The 18,125-nt window shown below is 41.5% G+C and overlaps 1 protein-coding gene across 1 annotated transcript in view; it reads left to right on the top strand.

The window, feature by feature from the left end:
• PAPOLG (poly(A) polymerase gamma) overlaps nt 1-18,125 on the top strand; it is a 66,641-nt gene that overhangs the window by 27,730 nt on the left and 20,786 nt on the right. Inside the window, exons 9-13 of the mRNA XM_050952134.1 lie at nt 9,765-9,903; nt 10,095-10,167; nt 10,259-10,379; nt 10,864-10,948; nt 16,116-16,169. Coding sequence (XP_050808091.1) covers nt 9,765-9,903; nt 10,095-10,167; nt 10,259-10,379; nt 10,864-10,948; nt 16,116-16,169 — 472 coding nt within the window. The remainder of the gene's footprint in view (nt 1-9,764; nt 9,904-10,094; nt 10,168-10,258; nt 10,380-10,863; nt 10,949-16,115; nt 16,170-18,125) is intronic.

Genomic DNA, 18,125 nt, shown 5'->3' with positions numbered 1-18,125 from the left:
GAGTTTAAGACATTCATTGTGGAAGGTCGTCTGGTGGCCAAGATGTGTCTGCAATACATGGAGGACACTTCCCACCCCCTACTCCCCAAGGATTATTGTCTTGGCTGTAACAATGAGAATAGCCTCATGGTTACAGAATTCTGGCATAGCTTTTGAGGTCCAACAAAGCATAGAGGGCTTAACTTTTGATGGTTGTTTTTTTGTTTCCAGAAAAATTGATATTCCATTCTTTTAAGGACTGTCATACTACTTTGTTAATTGGGAGCTTATATTCCAGTGATAGAGGCATCATGGAAGTCAGCAGAAGCAGCGACACCACTCAGTCAGCTTCTCCCACTAGGCAGCAAGACTTTTTTTTTTCTGGGAAGGGACATAAGTCCCAGAAGAGGTGGTTTCCTGGTCCCAATGGGAACCAGCCAGCCCCTTACCTATCAAGAGCAACACTCCAGTAATCAACTTCCTGACCATATCGCCTCCATTTGAGGGCAAGCTATTTCACTTTTACAGGGCTTGGGGAAACAGTAACTATCATAGAATATCAGGGTTGGAAAGGACCTCAGGAGGTCATCTAGTCCAACCACCTGCTCAAAGTAGGACCAATTCCCAGACAGATTTTTGCTCCAGATCCCTAGATGGCCCCCACAAGGATTGAACTCACAATCATGGGTTTAGCCGGGAAATGCTCAAACCACTGAGCTATCCCTCCCCACTATGAACAAATGATCCTAAGTACTGTGGGATCAGGTTATGCCATCCTGTTCCTGTCCATTTTCCCCCTTCTTACCCCCTACCCCATCCCTTTTCAGGGACCCCTCTCACAAGTCACTGCCTCAACCAGCTCTGTCCTGGAGCAATGAAGTTCTGGCACTTTTTTGCATCAAGGAAGTCATCATTCCCACAGCGGCACTCTAACTGGGTGCTCAGAATCAGTGGCTGATCACCTTAGCAGGCATTTCTCCCAGAATCACAATCAGTCCATCACCAGGGTTCCGAGGTCCATCTTCAAAGAATGGAGTATTCTGATGACTTGCCTGCTAAGAACAAAAGACAGCAAACAGTGCTGTCAGTTTTGTTCTTGAGCAGATCTCAGTCCAGGCTCTTTAACTGATGCCTTCCATCTGAACTGGGGATTAGCAATGATGTATGCCTCTCCCATCCCCAGCCAATCCCACTCATTCCTCAGATTATTCTCTAACTGAAGTGAGATTATGCCAAGCTGATACTCGTTGCACCACTGTGGCAAAGGCAGTGTTGGTTCTCTGATTTACCTCAAGCTATCTGACCTCCCAGATATCTTCTGCTGTATCCCAACCTACTGATTCAACACCATAGTCAAATCTGGCATCCAGCACTAGGCAGTCTCTACCTCAGTGTAGATGCTGTATGGATAGACGAAGAGGAAGGACACTGTTCAGAAGCAGTTCAGTGACTTTTACGTAATAGTAAAAAACATTCCACTATGATGATTGATTTGGCCAAGGGGAAACATTTTTTCAATTTGGTCACTAGCTCAGGTCCTGAATGTGAGCTAGACTCACCTGAATTCCACTTTGGATTACCTGATTACACCTTCAGTCCTCAGGTTTATCTCTGTTTGCTGTCTATTTACAAGCAATCTCTGAATTCTATCCTCTGATTCAGTGGAGGTCCATTTTTTTCTAACTCCATGGTAGTCATATTTCTGAAAGGTGCTGTCCATCTCTTTCCACCTCCAAAGAAAATTTCCATTGTGGGACCTGAACAGTGTATTAGCTGCCCTCATGGAACCTCTGTTTGAGCCACTAGCCTTTTTTTCCCCTCTCCCTCCTTTATTAAAAAACAGCTTTTCTTACTGCCATAACATCTGCAAAGAGAGCAAGCAAACTGAATTCCCTAATGGAAGGACCTCCAAGTATTTCAAAGATAAAGTGACCCTAAGGCCACATTCAAAAAAATTTTCTGAAGTGGTTCCACAGTTAGCTATTAAGAGCAATTTGCTTACTGGTATTCTTTCCTAAGCTACGCTCAAGTCTAGATGAACTGCAGCTTCATATGTTGGATGTAAGAAAATGCTTGGCATTTGTCAGGGTTCCCTCCCCACTCTGAACTCTGGGGTACAGATACGGGGACCTGTATGAAATCTTGTATTCTACCAGTTTAGGTTAAAAACTTCTCCAAGGCACAAATTTCTTTTTGTCCTTGGACAGTACTGCTGTCACCACCAAGTGTTTTATACAAAAATTTAGGAAAGGGTCACCAGGAGTTCCTATTCTCCCAAACCCCTTCATCTCCTTTCCTGGGGAGGCTTGAGAATAATATATCAACCAATTGGTTAGCAATGTGAGCACAGACCAAACCTTTTGTCTTAGGACACTGAAAATCAATCAGGTTCTTAAAATTTTCTTTATAAAGAAAAAGTAAAAGAATCTCTCCTGCAAAATCAGAATGGAAGGGTAATAAAAAGATTTAAAACAGAAGATTCCCCTTTGGCTCAGCTTCACAATTACAAAAACAGGAATAAAACTACTTCTGTAGCATAGGAAAATTCACAAGCCAAAACAAAAGAACTTAATGAATTTCCTTGCCTACTTACAGTTTTTATAATTTTAGATGGATCATTCCAGGTATATTTTCAAGAGATGTTATTCCTGCTTGGCTTCTCTCCCCGTCCGGAGAGGGAACAAATGAAGAGCCACAAACAAATCCTCCTCCCCCTCCCCCCAACTTGAAAGTATTATTTTTTTCTCATTGGTCCTTCTGGTCAGGTGCCAAGTAGGTTATTTGAGTTTCTTAACCTCTTACAGGTAAAGCAACTCGGTACAGCTGCCCCAGAGGGATTTTATGCTAACCTCATTTCTATGTTTGACAGCATTCTATGTGGAGAAGGCTAGACCATCTCGTTCATCGCCTTGATTCTTTGTCTCCTATGCAGGATGGATGAAGTATCAGGCAATTTCTTCAGACAGTTTCCAGGTGGATAACTTCCTGCTTTACCACGGCATATGGAGTAATTCAGACTACAACAATCATAGTCTGCAGAAGAGAAGAGTGAGGGGGGATTTGATAGCAGCCTTCAACTACCTGAAGGGGAGTTCCAAAGAGGATGGAGCTAGGCTGTTCTCAGGGGTGGCAGATGACAGAACAAGGAGCAATGGTCTCAAGTTTGAACAGGAGATTGGACTAGATGACCTCCTGAGGTCTCTTCCAACCCTGATATTCTATGATTCCTCAGCAATGTTTTGATATTGGACATTTGCAAGACCTTCAATGCATATTTTTACCAAAAACTATGCTGTTACAACTGCATCTAGATCAGATGAAACTTTCACAAGTTTGGGAAAGTTCTTCAGTTGTGCTTTAAATAGACTCTGAGCCCCAAGTCCTTCTGTTACTCCTTGTGAATCAACTGAGTGGAATACAAATCTGCAACCACTCAAAGAAAAAAAAACTGTTACCTACTTGTAGTGTAACTGATATGTGGGTGTAGATGTCTATTCCACAACTCACTCTCTGTTTGATGTTCAGTGTGAAGGAACTAAGAGAGGTCAGGGTGGTGCTGCATTTAAATAGCCAGTGGAGGACTATGAGGGGTCAGAGTACCACCCTGACAGGTAGTGCTAAGCAAAGGTCACCAGCGGCCGTGCGCTGGGCATGCAAACACCTGAATGGAATACGTACCTGCACTCTCATCTTGAAGACCAACAATTACATTTAAGGTAGATAAGTTTTTACCTTCAGTGGCTTTTGAAGAGGTCACCAATCCAGTTTTTGACATTTTAGATACCATTTCAAGAAATCAAGTACTTTTCTACCAATACTAGATGGACTTTGGGAACCAGATAAATCAATATGGTCCAACCCTTCTTCCTATCAGCCAGTTTCAAAGAAAGCTGACAAGTCATATCCAATTTGCTGTTTTCCTGTACACCTTCTTCTTAACTGACTGACTTGTTGTATCAGCTATGGTTAAATGATCCAAAACTGGTCATTTTACTCCTTGTCAAAGAAAAGGGAAAGTTAATTCTCTAGGAAGAAAATTAGACTCATAAACTTTAAGGTCAGAAGGGACCATTATGATCATCTAGTCTGACCTCCTGCACAATGCAGGCCACAGAATCTCACCCATCCACTTCAATAACCAACCCCTAACCTATGTCTGACTTATTGAAGTCACCAAATTGAGGTTTGAAGACTTCAAGCTGCAGAGAATCCTCCAGCAAGTGACCCATGCACCATGCTGCACAGGAAGGCCAAAAAACCTCCAGGGCCTCTACCAATCTGCTCTGGAGGAAAATTCTTTCCCGACCCCAAATATGGCAATCAGTTAAACCCTGTGTATGTGGGCAAGACTCACCAGCCAGCACCCAGGAAAGAATTCTCTGTAGTAACTCAGATCCCATCCCATCACAGACCACTGGGCATACTTACCTGCTGATAATCGAAGATTAATTGCCAAAATTAGGCTATACCATCCCCTCCATAAACTTATCAAGCTTAGTCTTAAAGCCAGATAGGTCTTTTGTCCCCACTATTCCCCTTGGAAGGCTGTTCCAGAACTTCACTCCTCTAATGGTTAGAAACCTTTGTCTAATTTCAAGTCTAAACTTCCTAGTGTCCAGTTTCTATCCATTTGTTCTTGTGTCCACATTGGTACTAAGCTTAAATAATTCCTCTTCCTCCCTAATATTTATCCCTCTGATATATTTATAAAAAGTAATCACACACACCCCCCAACCTTCTTTTAGTTAGGCTAAATAAGCCAAGCTCTTTGAGTCTCCTTTCATAAGGAGACTCCTTCCTCGGATCATTCTAGTAGCCCATCTCTGAACCTGTTCCAGTTTGAATTCATCCTTCTTGAACATGGGAGACCAGAACTGCACACAGTATTCCAGATGAGATCTCACCAGTACCTTGTATAACAGTACTAACACTTCCTTATCTTTGCTGGAAATACCTCGCCTGATGCATCCTAAAGCTCCATTTGCTTTTTTAACGGCCATATCACATTGGTGGCTCAGTCATTCTGTGATCAACCAATACTCCAAGGTCCTTCTCCTCCTCCGTTACTTCCAATTGATGTGTCCCCAATTTATAACTAAAATTCTTGTTGTTAATCCCGAAATGCATGACCCTGCATTTTTCACTATTAAATTTCATCCTATTACTATTACTCCAGTTTACAAGGTCATCCAGATCTTCCTGTAGGATATCCCGGTCCTTCTCCGTGTTAGCAATATCTCCCAGCTTTGTGTCATCTGCAAACTTTATTGAACATGAGTGGCCAATTACTAAACAGTTTCCCAAAAATGAAATTTGTACCTTGACATGATTGTCTCCCTTTTCACTAAATCTTCCAGAGATCAACAAAACTAGGTAATGCCCTCCTAAAAAAGCAAACATCACAAAGCATGTACTTGAAGCATCATGTGAAGTATCTGACACTGCATCAGGATCAGTTCCTTCATTCACTGATCTCTGCAGATACGTGGCTAAGATCTTCTTCCTCTTCTTTCTTCTTCTCTGCTTCTGGAAACAGCCTAGGAGGAAGGATCTTCCTTTTAGGGGTGACTGTTTATGTAGTGTCAAAACTGATGAAGTTCTAGAAAAGACAAAAACAGTTTTTTCTGCAAGGTCACTGGAAGTGTTTCACTCCTTTAGATGGTCACCTGGTCCCATGTTTAGATATCCTAGCAATACTACCTTCCTTCATCCTACTACACTCAAACAGTATCAGCATCAACAATAGTCCTCCTTTGTCTTAGTAGAGGAAGAGAACCTTCAAGCATCAGAGGAGGATGAAGAATTCTTTGTTGCCTTATGTTAGGCTGCAGGTTTGACATAAGGTTTGAGTGCTATGAACCAATCCTGGATCAATCTATCCTTGTTTTAGGAGGAGTCTCTTAGAATTCCATGAGTTGTAAAAATATCACTTCAAACAGGAGTGAATGTTGGACATAATAAAGGAAGGCTTATACCATCCAATATGAATACCTTCCTCCTTACAACCCCATCCCCACTCCTCCCTTTCTAGGGGGTCCATCTCACAAGAGGGTACTAAGAACATACATACAAAGTGTTACAGGCAGGAGCAATAGAGGCGGTCCTGGAAAAGTTCTGGAACCAAGGAGTTTATTGCAATTATTTCTAATTCCAAAGAAAAAAGGAGTCCCAGACCAATCCTAGAGCTGGACAGTATGTTCAAAGTCATCACCATTTCCCTCCCCCCCAAAGCCACTATCCTCTCTAATATGGTGGCTGAGCCCAGAGAATGCTCTCAGAGTAGTATCGTTCTACCTCCCCCACACTCATGCTACATCAAATGTATCCAAGAAGGGATAGAGGAGGGGTATCTCAATCTATTCAAGGTCTCTGGATTTCTCAGAGTCACACTTGCACATGAACATTAGAACTGAAGGCCATCTTTCTGGCTGTCAAGTCATTCCTCCAAGTACAGGACAGGGTGGTTCAAGTCACCACAGAAATATGTCCGCAATGTTTTATGTGAACCAACAGGGAAGCACATGTTCATCTCAGCTTTGCAAGGAGGCAAGAAAGCTATGGAACTGGTGTATTCTACACAGTCTCTGATCGCTCTGCGTGTAGTGGGAACTCACAAGCAGTTCAAGGGTAAGCTGAACAGAGATTAGACTAAGATGCTTGAGCGCTTAGTAAAGGACTCAGTAATTCAGGACATTTTCAGCCTTTGCAACTTTCTGGACAGGGATATTTTTGCACCAGGTTCAATACAAAATTCCTTTGTTTTTGTTCATGTGACAGATGCCTGCCTTCTCTGCTGGGGGACCAGTTTACTGTAGGCCTTTCCTGATTTCCCAATAATGTTAGCTAGTGAAAAAGATATATCAAACTTGGTCAAAATTATGCAAGTTACTCTAGCATACCTGAGACTGCAATGGTAGATGCACCTAATTCTTCTTTCCAACAAGAAATGCAAACTTCTACAAGTAACACCAGTCCGATTGTCCCAGCAGAGAGGGAGAGTTCTTTATCTAGCTCTCCAATTGTTATGCCTAACTGCTTTGGGCAATAGGACTTTAATAGATCTAGAAAGATCTTGCTCTGCAGAAGTGCAGCATGTCCTAATTCTAGGAAACAATCATTTTGAAAATGTTATGATTCTAAATGGAAAATGTCTGATAAGGCTATTGATCCAGCATCTGCTCCAATTCAATGTATTTGAGAATATCTGAGTCCTGTGGCACCTTATAGACTAACAAATGTATTGGAGCATGAGCTTTCGTGGGTGAATACCCACTTCGTCAGATGCATCTGACGAAGTGGGTATTCACCCACGAAAGCTCATGCTCCAATACATTTGTTAGTCTATAAGGTGCCACAGAACTCTTTGCTGCTTTTACAGATCCAGACTAACACGGCTACCCCTCTGATACTTAGAATATCTAGTACACCCAAAATGTGTGGGTTTGTCTATTTCTTTGCTTAAGGTCCATCTTATGGAAATAGCTGCCTTTCATAATCCTATTGATGGTAAATCTATATTTTCACTTGACTCTGTTTTTAAAAACCTTTTAAAGGGTTTTTGGTCTTCATCCATCATTAGATAACCATGGAGGAACTGGATTTCTTAAATCTGTCATTAATATATTTTATGACTGTATATTTAGACATCTCTCAAATTCATTGTTTCATCTCTCCATTAAAAACAGCCTTTATAATAGCAATCTCTTCACCTAGAAGAATTAGTTAATTGTAGGCCTTGATGGCTGACCCTCCTCTTACAATTTTCTGTAAAAACAAGGAGGCACTTAAGCCTCACCCCAGATTTCTCCCTAAACTTATTGATTGGTTAACATGAAAATCCGTTTCTCTCCCCCTTCCCTAACCTAATGTTGATACGTGAATCTGGATTGCATTATTTAGATTTTAAAATCTCCTTATTTTATTGCCTAGACAGGACTGAGGAGTTTAGGGTTTTACCCAAAACTATTCTGACTGCGCCGACAATTGCAAATGCCGTGCTTTTTCTGTGCAGACATTGTCTAGGTTGGTTAGACAAAGTATAAACTTATAAGAAATCTTGTCTCTCCAGCATTTGGTCTCAGAACTATCTCTACTAAAGCAGTTTCTACCTCTGTAGTGTATGTTAGATATGATCCCCTTATTGATTATATATATATTTTTATATATATAAATAAATGCCACTTTAGGGTTCAATTCACACTTTCACTAAACCTTATGCTTTTAGATTTCTAGTAGATATGATGCTCAGTTTGGCAGGGCAATGTTTCAATCTCTCTATTTAATTAGGACCTTGTGTCCCTCCATCCTTTGAATATTGCTTGTCAACACCAAGAGTGGGAATATGCAGAAGACGTTCAAAGAAGGAATGAAGGTAACTGGAGTTCTTCCAGATGGACTCAGCATATTCATGCTCTCCACTGACCTTCCCCTCTTCTGCGGACTCCTAACTAAGTAATACTCCTGTACTCTGCACTAGCTGTGGGGAGAACTAAGCAAGTGCTCAACACCAGGCTCCTTTTTATAGCCACACCCTTACAACATGCTTGAACACTGAGGGGACTAGTAGGAGGGGCATGTGGGCACTCACTGGCCGTACTACCAGAAAGTTCCATCAGATGGTATATCACAAAAGTGAATATGCAGAGTCAGTTTCAGAGAAATTGGGTCATGACTGAGTAACCTTCATGTATAACAAAAAAAAAGACACCAAGTTATTGCCTTCAAGATAAATGTTATGAGAATTGAAATGAATTGGAGCAGTAAACTGGATGTTTGATAGATGACTCTTGACCTGAACAGACTTAATCTTGTCTGATTTCTAAAAGTAAACCAGTCTGACTCTGGCTAATGTTTAAATGGATGACTGAGAACTGTTGCTGTTCTAGGCTTGTTGCTGCTTTTGTGATAGCAATGGCTACTCTTAATTTGTCTTGCCTATGGGCAATGTGAAGTGTTCTGAGATCTGCTTTTGGTCTTTGAATGAAAATTACAATCTCTCTAGCCTATGATCTTGGTCAGCCTGAAATATGACAAGATTAGGATGGAAAAGTCCATAGGTAATCATGTGCACCAGATTATATATGTTAACTTGAGAAACATTCTATGATCTTTGAGATGGGAAAGAATTGCAATCTACCTTCACAGGAGGGATCTCGGTGCTGATCCAAAACTGGCAAAACTTTTCACAATTCATGAAAATTCTTACTAGGCCTCTGTCAAAATATTGACCAGCTCTAGTCTCTGAGCAGGACCTGAAATCCTGTGAAGTCAGGGAGATGACTTGCTGAATCTGGCTACAAATGCTTTCCTTCCCTGGCATGACTGGGGTCTGAGGAAAGCTGCCTGGAAAACACTGATGAAAATGCTCATTGACTAAAGCAGCTACAAATACACTGTTGGCACTTGTCTGTATTCTTAATGTGATGTGGTTCAGGCCCATCAGCCCCAAGTCTTGAAAAGGAAGGCAATTTTTAAAGGCTCCCCTCTCCAGCTGCCAGAACAGTGCAAGAATCAGTGCAAAATGAGCACAGCCAAAGAGCACTCTGGTTCTGCAAACTGGAAGTATGAATGGGGCCTTCAGTATATCTTACTATGAGAGAAGGGCAACTGGAATCAAATATCTTTTTTGGCTTATAAATATGAATAAGTAGACATAATATAAGTATAATCTGTAACGTTTGAGTTGTAACCAGTTTTGGAAATCTTTTCTAGAGCTCTAAGTTTGGAAGGAAACATACTTACGCACTTGAAAAATAAAGGCTAACTTTAAAATGTATCTATTCTAGGACGTGGTATTTATTCCAATGTGCTGGGATTTCTTGGTGGTGTTTCCTGGGCGATGCTGGTAGCAAGAACATGTCAGCTCTATCCAAATGCATTGGCATCTACTCTAATTCACAAATTCTTCCTAATTTTTTCAAAATGGTAAGTTTAAACACTTCTCATAGCAAAAAAAACAAAAACAAAAAAAAATTAGCTAAGCATTGTCTTGTCAAACTAGCTCTACACCTTAATTAGACTTAAGCTAAATTGTCTTCAGTTTGTGTAATTTTTTTAAAAAATTACTTTAAATGGACAAAACTATGCATAATAATCATTCTTTGGTCTCTGTACAGGGAATGGCCAAATCCTGTGTTGCTCAAACAACCTGAAGATAGCAATCTAAATTTGCCAGTCTGGGACCCTAGGGTATGATGATGATGATGATTGATGATGTATTTTCTTACCGGTAATTTATAATCCCTTTAAACACAGTACTTGAACCATTCTAATGCCATAGGTAAACCCATCTGACAGATATCATCTAATGCCCATAATCACGCCAGCCTATCCACAGCAGAATTCTACATATAATGTGTCTACTTCAACACGAGCAGTAATGGTAGAGGAGTTCAAGCAAGGTAAAGCATTTCAAACCTCTTCATACTTTTTACATGATGTAAAAAAAGAGCCAAAGTAAATAGATGCCAAGTAAAAATTTGTTCAGTCTTTCCCCTTAAAAGAAAACACATTTACATGTTAAACAATTATATCCTGGGAGAACCAGTCCTGCGCTGGTGGGAGGATGGAAGAGATTAGTTGAGTCTCTTCTGTTTCTCACTTCTAGGAATCCGTTTGGACTAGCATGGTGATGCAAGAGGTCAATTTTCCATAGTGTATTTCATTAGGGTAGTAGGTGACCCGTTCTGTGCAGTGGCAGGAATTCTCATTTGTTCTATCCTTTTAACAGTGCAGGATGATAATTACTAGCTTTCATATAGCCTTTTTTCATACATAGATCTCAAAGGAGTTGGTATCCAAGATCTGGGTAGAAATTTAATGTGCTAACCTGACCAGGTTAACTGTCTACAAAAATAAAACATAGCAAGCTTTTTTTAAACATAGGTCTTGCTGTCACAGATGAAATTCTCCAAGGAAAATCAGACTGGCCAAAACTCCTTGAACCACCAAACTTTTTTCAAAAGTACAAGTATGTATGACTCCATTGTCTGTTTGAAATATTTTGAACTACAGTGCAATTGGAATAAATTTTTTGCTCTGATTTAAAAAATAAAAAAAGAGAAATTTTCCGAGTTAGTACAACTGCCATAATTTGCTGTTTGCCTGTAGGGACTTCATTTTCTCCCATCCTCATTCTGCCCAATGAATTAGAATGCAGTAAAAGTAAAATGCAAATTACTCTTCAGTAAAAGAATGTGTAACTTTTATATTATGCAGAAAAGTTTTCAATACCTCTAAATGTGGCTTGAAAATAGTTTGAAGAAAAGGCAATTGGAAGAGCCTTATTTCCATTTAGGCTGAAATAGCTGAACTGTTCCCCACATTTATTCTAAAGCTATGAAGAAGCATTACCCAAAAGAGCATAACTCCTAGCTTATGGTGGCATGTAGAGTACAGGCACTACACATGTAGCTACATGTGGTAGTGAAAGGCTCTGGCAGCAGGGAAGGGCTCCGGCAGTGGGGATCCTAAGCAGCTAAAAATAGTGTAGATGTGGGAAACACTGTGTGCATGTGAGAGCACCAAGTAGGGCAGGAGTTCTCAAACTGGGGGTCAGGACCCCCCAAGGGTTATTACATGGTGGGTCATGAACTGTCAGCCTCCACTCCAAGCCCTGCTTTTCCTCCAGCATTTATAATGGTGTTAAATGTATAAAAATGTGCCTTAATTTATAAGGGGGTGTCGCACGCAGAAGCTTGCATGTGAAACGGGTCATCAGTACAAAAGTCTGACAACCACTGGTGTAGGGTGCATACCGTAGGGCTTCAGGTGTGTAGAACTCTTATTTCTACACTACGAAATTAGGTCAAATTTATAGAAAACTATATAAAAATTGATTTCTAAAAAATTGACAATTGTGTGTATCTCCACCTAAGACCATTAACTCGGCAGAGTGTTCACAGTACCGAGGCTAGTGTTGACTTCCAGAGCATTGCACTGTGGGTAGCTATCCCACCGTTCCCACAGTGTCTGCCACCCATTGGAATTCTGGGTTGAGATCCCAATGCCTGAGGGGTCAAAAACATTGTTACGGGTGGTTCTGGGTATATGTCAGGCCCCCCCTCCCTCTCTCTGTGAAAGCAATGTCAGACAATTATTTCAAGCCTTTTTTCCTGGTTTACCCATGCAGACGCCATACCATGGCAAGCATGGAGCCTGCTCAGCTCACCATCACTGTATGTCTCCTGGATGCTGGCAGATGTGTTACTGCATTGCTACACAGCAGCAGCTCATTGTCTTTTGGCAGCAGATGATGCATTACAACTGGTAGCTGTCATCATCTCCTGGGTGCTCTTTTAGCCGACCTCGGTAAGGTCGGTCAAGGGCACCTGGGCAGACGTGGGTGCTCCTGGAAAACCTCTGTGAGGGAAGCCTGGACACAAATGGGAGTGGTTCCAGGTCATTCTTTTTTTAAGTTTCGTCTCATGGAAATTCAAGTCCTGCCTGCAGTCGTACTGCAGTGTCTTCTGGCGAGCAGCCAGTAGACAACGGCTAGCAGTCTTACTGCACCATCTGTTGCCAGCCTAAGATGTATAAGAGAGATGGAGTAGATCAAAACAAGAAAGAGACCAGATTTTTTTGTATTAATTTGCTTCTCCCTCTCTCCATGAATAGTAGGGTGGTGGGATAGCTCAGTGGTTTGAGCATTGACCTGCTAAACCAAGGGTTTTGAGCTCAGTCCTTGAGGGGGCCATTCTGTGTGACAGTTGTTTCTCCCTGATGCAAACCTGCCCCCTTTGTTGATTTTAATTCCCTGTGTCATAAACAGATAGCTAAGGGTTAATGTCTCTTTCACCTGAAGCACCTGACCAGAGGACCAATCAGGAAACCGAATTTTTTTTCAACTCTGGGTGGAGGGAAGGTTGTGTCTGAATCTTTGTCTGCCTGCTTTTCTCTCAGCTTTGAGGAGTGATTTCTGTTTTCTAATCTTCTGTTTCCAAGTTGTGAGTACCAAACATGGTTTTGTTGTTTTTGTATTTACATGTCTATAGTGGCTGGAGTGCTTTGATTTGTATTCTTTTTGAATAAGGCTGTTTATTCAATATTCTTTTAAGCAATTGACCCTGTATTTGTCACCTTAATACAGAGAGACCATTTGTATGTATTTTTCTTTCTTTTTTATATAAAGCTTTCTTTTAAGACCTGTTGGAGTTTTTCTTTAGTGGGGAACTTCAGGGAAATTGAGTCTGTACTCACCAGGGAATTGGTGGGAGGAAGAAATCAGGGGGAGATCTGTGTGTGTTGGATTTGCTAGCCTGATTTTGCATTCCCTCTGGGTGAAGAGGAAAGTGCTTTTGTTTCCAGGACTGGAATTACAGAGGGTGGACTCCCTCTGTTTAGATACACAGACACAAGCTCTGTGAATCTCTCCAGGAGCACCTGGAGGGGGGAAGGGAAAAAGGATTATTTCCCTTTGTTGTGAGACTCAAGGGATTTGGGTCTTGGAGTCCCCAGGGAAGGTTTTTCAGGGGGGCCAGAGTGCCCCAAAACACTCTAATTTTTTGGGGGGTGGCAGCTGTACCAGGTCCAAGCTGGTAACTAAGCTTGGAGGTTTTCATGCTAAACCCCATATTTTGGATGCTAAGGTCCAAATCTGGGACTAAGTTATGACACTCTGTAAACCAGCCATGTAAGCCATGTCATCAGTCGCCCCTTCCTCCATCAGAGCAACAGCAGACAATCATTTTTGCATCTTTTTTCAGCGCAGACGCCATAGCACTGCAAGCATGGAGCCTGCTCAGATCACCACAGCAATTATGAGCACTGTAAACACCACGTGCATTATCCTGCAGGATATGCAGAACCAGAGCCTGCCAAAGCAAAACTAGGCGAGGAGGCGACAGCAGCACGGTGACGAGAGTGATGAGGTCATAGGCACAGACTTCTCTCAAAGTACGGGCCCTGGCAATGTGGACATCATGGAGTTAATGGGGCAGGTTCATGCCGTGGAATGCTAATTCTGGGCCCTGGAAACAAGCACAAACTGGTGGGATTGCATAGTGTTGCAGGTCTGGGATGATTCCCAGTGGCTGCGAAACTTTCGCATGCAGAAAGGCACTTTCACAGAACTTTCTGACTTGCTTTCCCTTGCCCTGAAGCACAAGAATACCAAGATGAGAGCAGCCTCACAGTTCACAAGCGAGTGGCGATAGCCTTGTGGAAGCTTGCAACGCCAGACGGCTACTCATCAGTGGGGCATCGATTTGGAGTGGGCAAATCTGCTGTGGGGGCTGCTGTGATCCAAATAGCCAACGCATTCAAAGAACTGCTGATATCAAGGGTAGTGACTCTGGGAAATGTGCAGGTCATAGTGGATGGCTTTCCTGCAATGGGATTTCCTAACTGTGGTGGGGTGATAGACGGAACCCATGTCCCTAACTTGGCACTGGAGCACCAAGGCAGCGAGTGCATAAACCGAAAGGGGTACTTTTCGATGGTGCTGCAAGCACTGGTGGATCACAAGGGTACATTTCGCCAACATAAGGTGATCAGATGAGAGGGAGAAAATATTGGGACACATGGGGGGGGCGGGGTGGTCCACTGGCGGAGCGCAAAAAAAATAGTGAGTGCTGCTGGCAGAGCGAAATATCAGGACAAACACCTACATATTTTATAGGGACGTCTGGTCACCCTACACCAACATCAACATGAGATGGTCAGGAAAGGTACAGGATGTTCGCATCTTCAGGAACTCTGGTCTGTTTCAAGAGCTGCAGGAAGGGACTTTCTTCCCAGACTAGAAAATAACCATTGGGGATGCTGAAATGCCTATAGTTATCCTTGGGGACCCAGCCTACCCCTTAATGCCATGGCTCATGAAGCTGTACACAGGCAGCCTAGACAGTAGTCAGGAGCTGTCCAACTATAGTCTGAGCAAGTGCAGAATGGTGGTAGAATGTGCATTTGGATGTTTAAAAGTGCGCTGGTGCAGTTTACTGACTTGGATAGACTTCGGCAAAACCAATATTCCCATTGTTATTTCTGCTTGCTGTGCGCTCCACAATATCTGTGAGAGTAAAGGGGAGATGTTTATGGTGGGGTGGGAGGTTGAGGCAAATTGTCTGGCTGCTGTTTATGTGCAGCCAGATGCCAGGGTGGTTAGCAGAGTACAGGAGGGCTCAGTGAGCATCAGAGAAGCTTTGAAAATCAGTTTCATGACTGGCCAGGCTACAGTGTGACAGTTCTGTTTGTTTCTCCTTGATGAGGCCCCCCCTCCCCCTTGGTTCAGTCTACTTCCCTGTAAGCTAACGACCCTCCCCCTGTCCTCCCCCCCCTTGATCACCACTTGCAAAGGCAATAGTCATTGTTGCTTCACATTCATGCATTCTTTATTAATTCATCACTAATTCATCACACAAATAGGGGTATAACTGCCAAGGTAACCCAGGAGGGGTGGGGAGAAGGGAAGGCCACACTGTGTTTTAAAACTTATTGAATGCCTCGTCGGGGGAGCAGTACAGAAATTGATTTTAAGAGCCCTTTACGCCGAAAAAATGGCTTCATCGTGTGGACAGGTGCAGGGTTAAATCAATGTAATGCTGCTAAATTCGACCTAAACTCGTAGTGTAGACCAGGGCTTACTCTATTAAACTATATCCATGCTAGCAGGGCATGCAGTGTCTGTACATATGTATATATGTATGTCTCTACATACCGCCATAAGTGTGTAGATGTACCCCTAGACACATGGGTACCTATCCCAAAGGAAGAGAGAGCTTTCTACATAAGTAGAGTTCTTTTAAGAGCCATCCTAGAACAGTTAAAATATTCCACTAGTTTGGAGAGATTAACCTTTCAAACTGCATTCATGTTCTAGGATTGCTCCTTCATTAAAATATAGTATAATGCTAGATGAGTGGTTAAGCAGTAAGGTATTGTATTAGTTCATTAATGTATTACAAGAGCAAATTGCATGTGTATGTTTTTGGTTCAGTGGAATGTGATCTTTCAATCTGTTTTTCAGTTACACATCTACTCCATGTAGATTTATTCTTCATAGTTCTGGGAAAGTATGATCCATGACTTCTTTCATGTCAAGAAGTCTTGGAATTGTTGCAGTGAGTTTTCTATTGAGTTTGACGACAAAGCTCTCTGATCCCAGAAATGGACTAAATAAATATTTTAATGTTTTTCAGGCATTATATTGTGTTGACTGCTAGTGCCTCTACCGAGGAACATCATTTAGAATGGTAAGTCATTCTTAAATATGGGTTTATTCTTTTTAATTTGAAACATGGTTTAGAGTTGGATTTTCTTCATGTAATGGGGAAAATGGTAGAGCACTAACTTCTCCTTTGTCTAAAACTATACAACTTAGAATTAACTATTGTAGTGTAGTTGAAAACACAGGTATGGATGCTAAATGTGGAAAAGCTCTGTATAAATCTCTTGGAAAAAGTAGATCAGTGTTCTAACCCAGAAGGTTGGAGGGTTTTTTTTCTCAAAACCCCACAAGCAATGATGAGCGCTAGTAAGATGAAACAATGTGCAGTTTAAGTGCTGCCTGACTGTTTGTTTGGCAGTATGCAAGAGGAAGACATGCTATCTGCACCAGATAACCTGCAATTAAAACACACAATGGAGAGCAATAATGCATCAAGTGACCAATTTAATCATAAAACTAACCATTTTTAATATAGGTGGTGATAAATTTTGGCTGATCAAACTTCTGCACAGGCCACCAATACTGATGAGGAATTTGAAAGAGGATAAAGGATTGGGACATAAGCAATATGTGAAAGCATACAAAGAAAAATATTCTTGAGTGTTCTGTGGTTTGTGTTTTGTGTTTTTGTGTTTTTTGGTTTTTTTGTTTGTTTTTTTTGGCCCTGGGTAAACCTGCTCCTCTCTAAAAAGCTCCATTGGTATGGTGACTCTGAAGCAAGTGGGGAGTGTTTGGTGGTGTAGTCCTCTTATGTTATGCCACCTGTATGGTCACTTCTCTGAAATTGGCTCTTCAATTCATATCTTTCCAAATGCACGATTTCTCCTTATTACTTTCTTCTGAATAGCAAGTGTATGCTGGGGTTCAGAAGTAAGCTTCGGTTTCAAAAATTTTTCAGTAGTTATAGTATCAACATATTACATGATTTGTTCTTATAGGGACTTGTGTTTCAATAATCAACCATTTCTCTGAGCTCTAGGTGTGGGATCACACTTCTGAGGCTGAGAATTTAAACACTGACATGGTGATGGACTTTTTCCTATATTAGCCAACAGCATTGCCTTCAGATCAAGCTCCTCGCTATTCAGTGCTAAAAGCAGTCAGGATTCAAAAACAGTTGTGTAGCCATATGCTTTTAAAAGGCTGCAGAATCTTAAAATATCAGGGTTAGAATGGACCTCAGAAGGTCATCTAGTCCAACCCCCTGCTCAAAGCAGGACCAATCTCCAGACAGATTTTTTGCCCCTGATCCCTAAGTGGCCCCTCAAGGATTGAACTCACAACCCTGGGTTTAGCAGGCCAATGCTCAAACCACTGAGCTATTCCACCCACCACTAGCAGCTTTAAACTAATCTGCAGGACTCATTGTGAGAGCACTATATCAGAATAGCAATTCAAGAAAAAATTGGTTGGCACCACTTGCTATATTCTAACCTATTTCTATTTGTTCTAATGAAGTTTGGTTATAATAGCTTATTTATCTTATGTGTAGCAACACCAGGTAATAGGTACATATTTCACAATATCCTCCTCTTTGTTCTGTAACAATCCAAATGTGTTCATTTCAATCAAACAATACCATATTTAATACCAATCATTTTTAAAGCCAAAACTATGTATTATGTCATAATAGCCTACGTTAAGCATTAGTTTTCGTTTCTCAAATGAAGTGCTTAACTGTGTTAAGGCTGCATGTTAGAGTTAATGGGGGCGCCCTGCTAGAAACTCCATAGTTAGGGTTCTGTTTTAAAATGGAGCATAAATCTCTGTTACTGCTCTAAAATTAAGTGGCTTTTTGATGCAAAACTGTTTGGTTTTTTTTTAAGGCCCTTTGATTTTTCTGTGCAGCCTTGGCTTTTTCTCATTTTAATAGGAAGGATTTTGAAGTTTGGCTCTCATTTTCCTTGGCAGTCTGACCATCCAATGGCAGCTTTCTTTTTATAAAATGGATGTATGTTTGCATGCACACATGCCAAAACAG

The sequence above is a fragment of the Gopherus flavomarginatus genome, chromosome 4 (assembly GCF_025201925.1).
Source record: "Gopherus flavomarginatus isolate rGopFla2 chromosome 4, rGopFla2.mat.asm, whole genome shotgun sequence".
In the NCBI taxonomy this organism is placed as follows: Eukaryota; Metazoa; Chordata; order Testudines; family Testudinidae; genus Gopherus; species Gopherus flavomarginatus.
The sequence above is the reverse complement of the archived record's forward strand: the minus strand, read 5'-3'. Positions and strand labels throughout refer to the sequence as shown.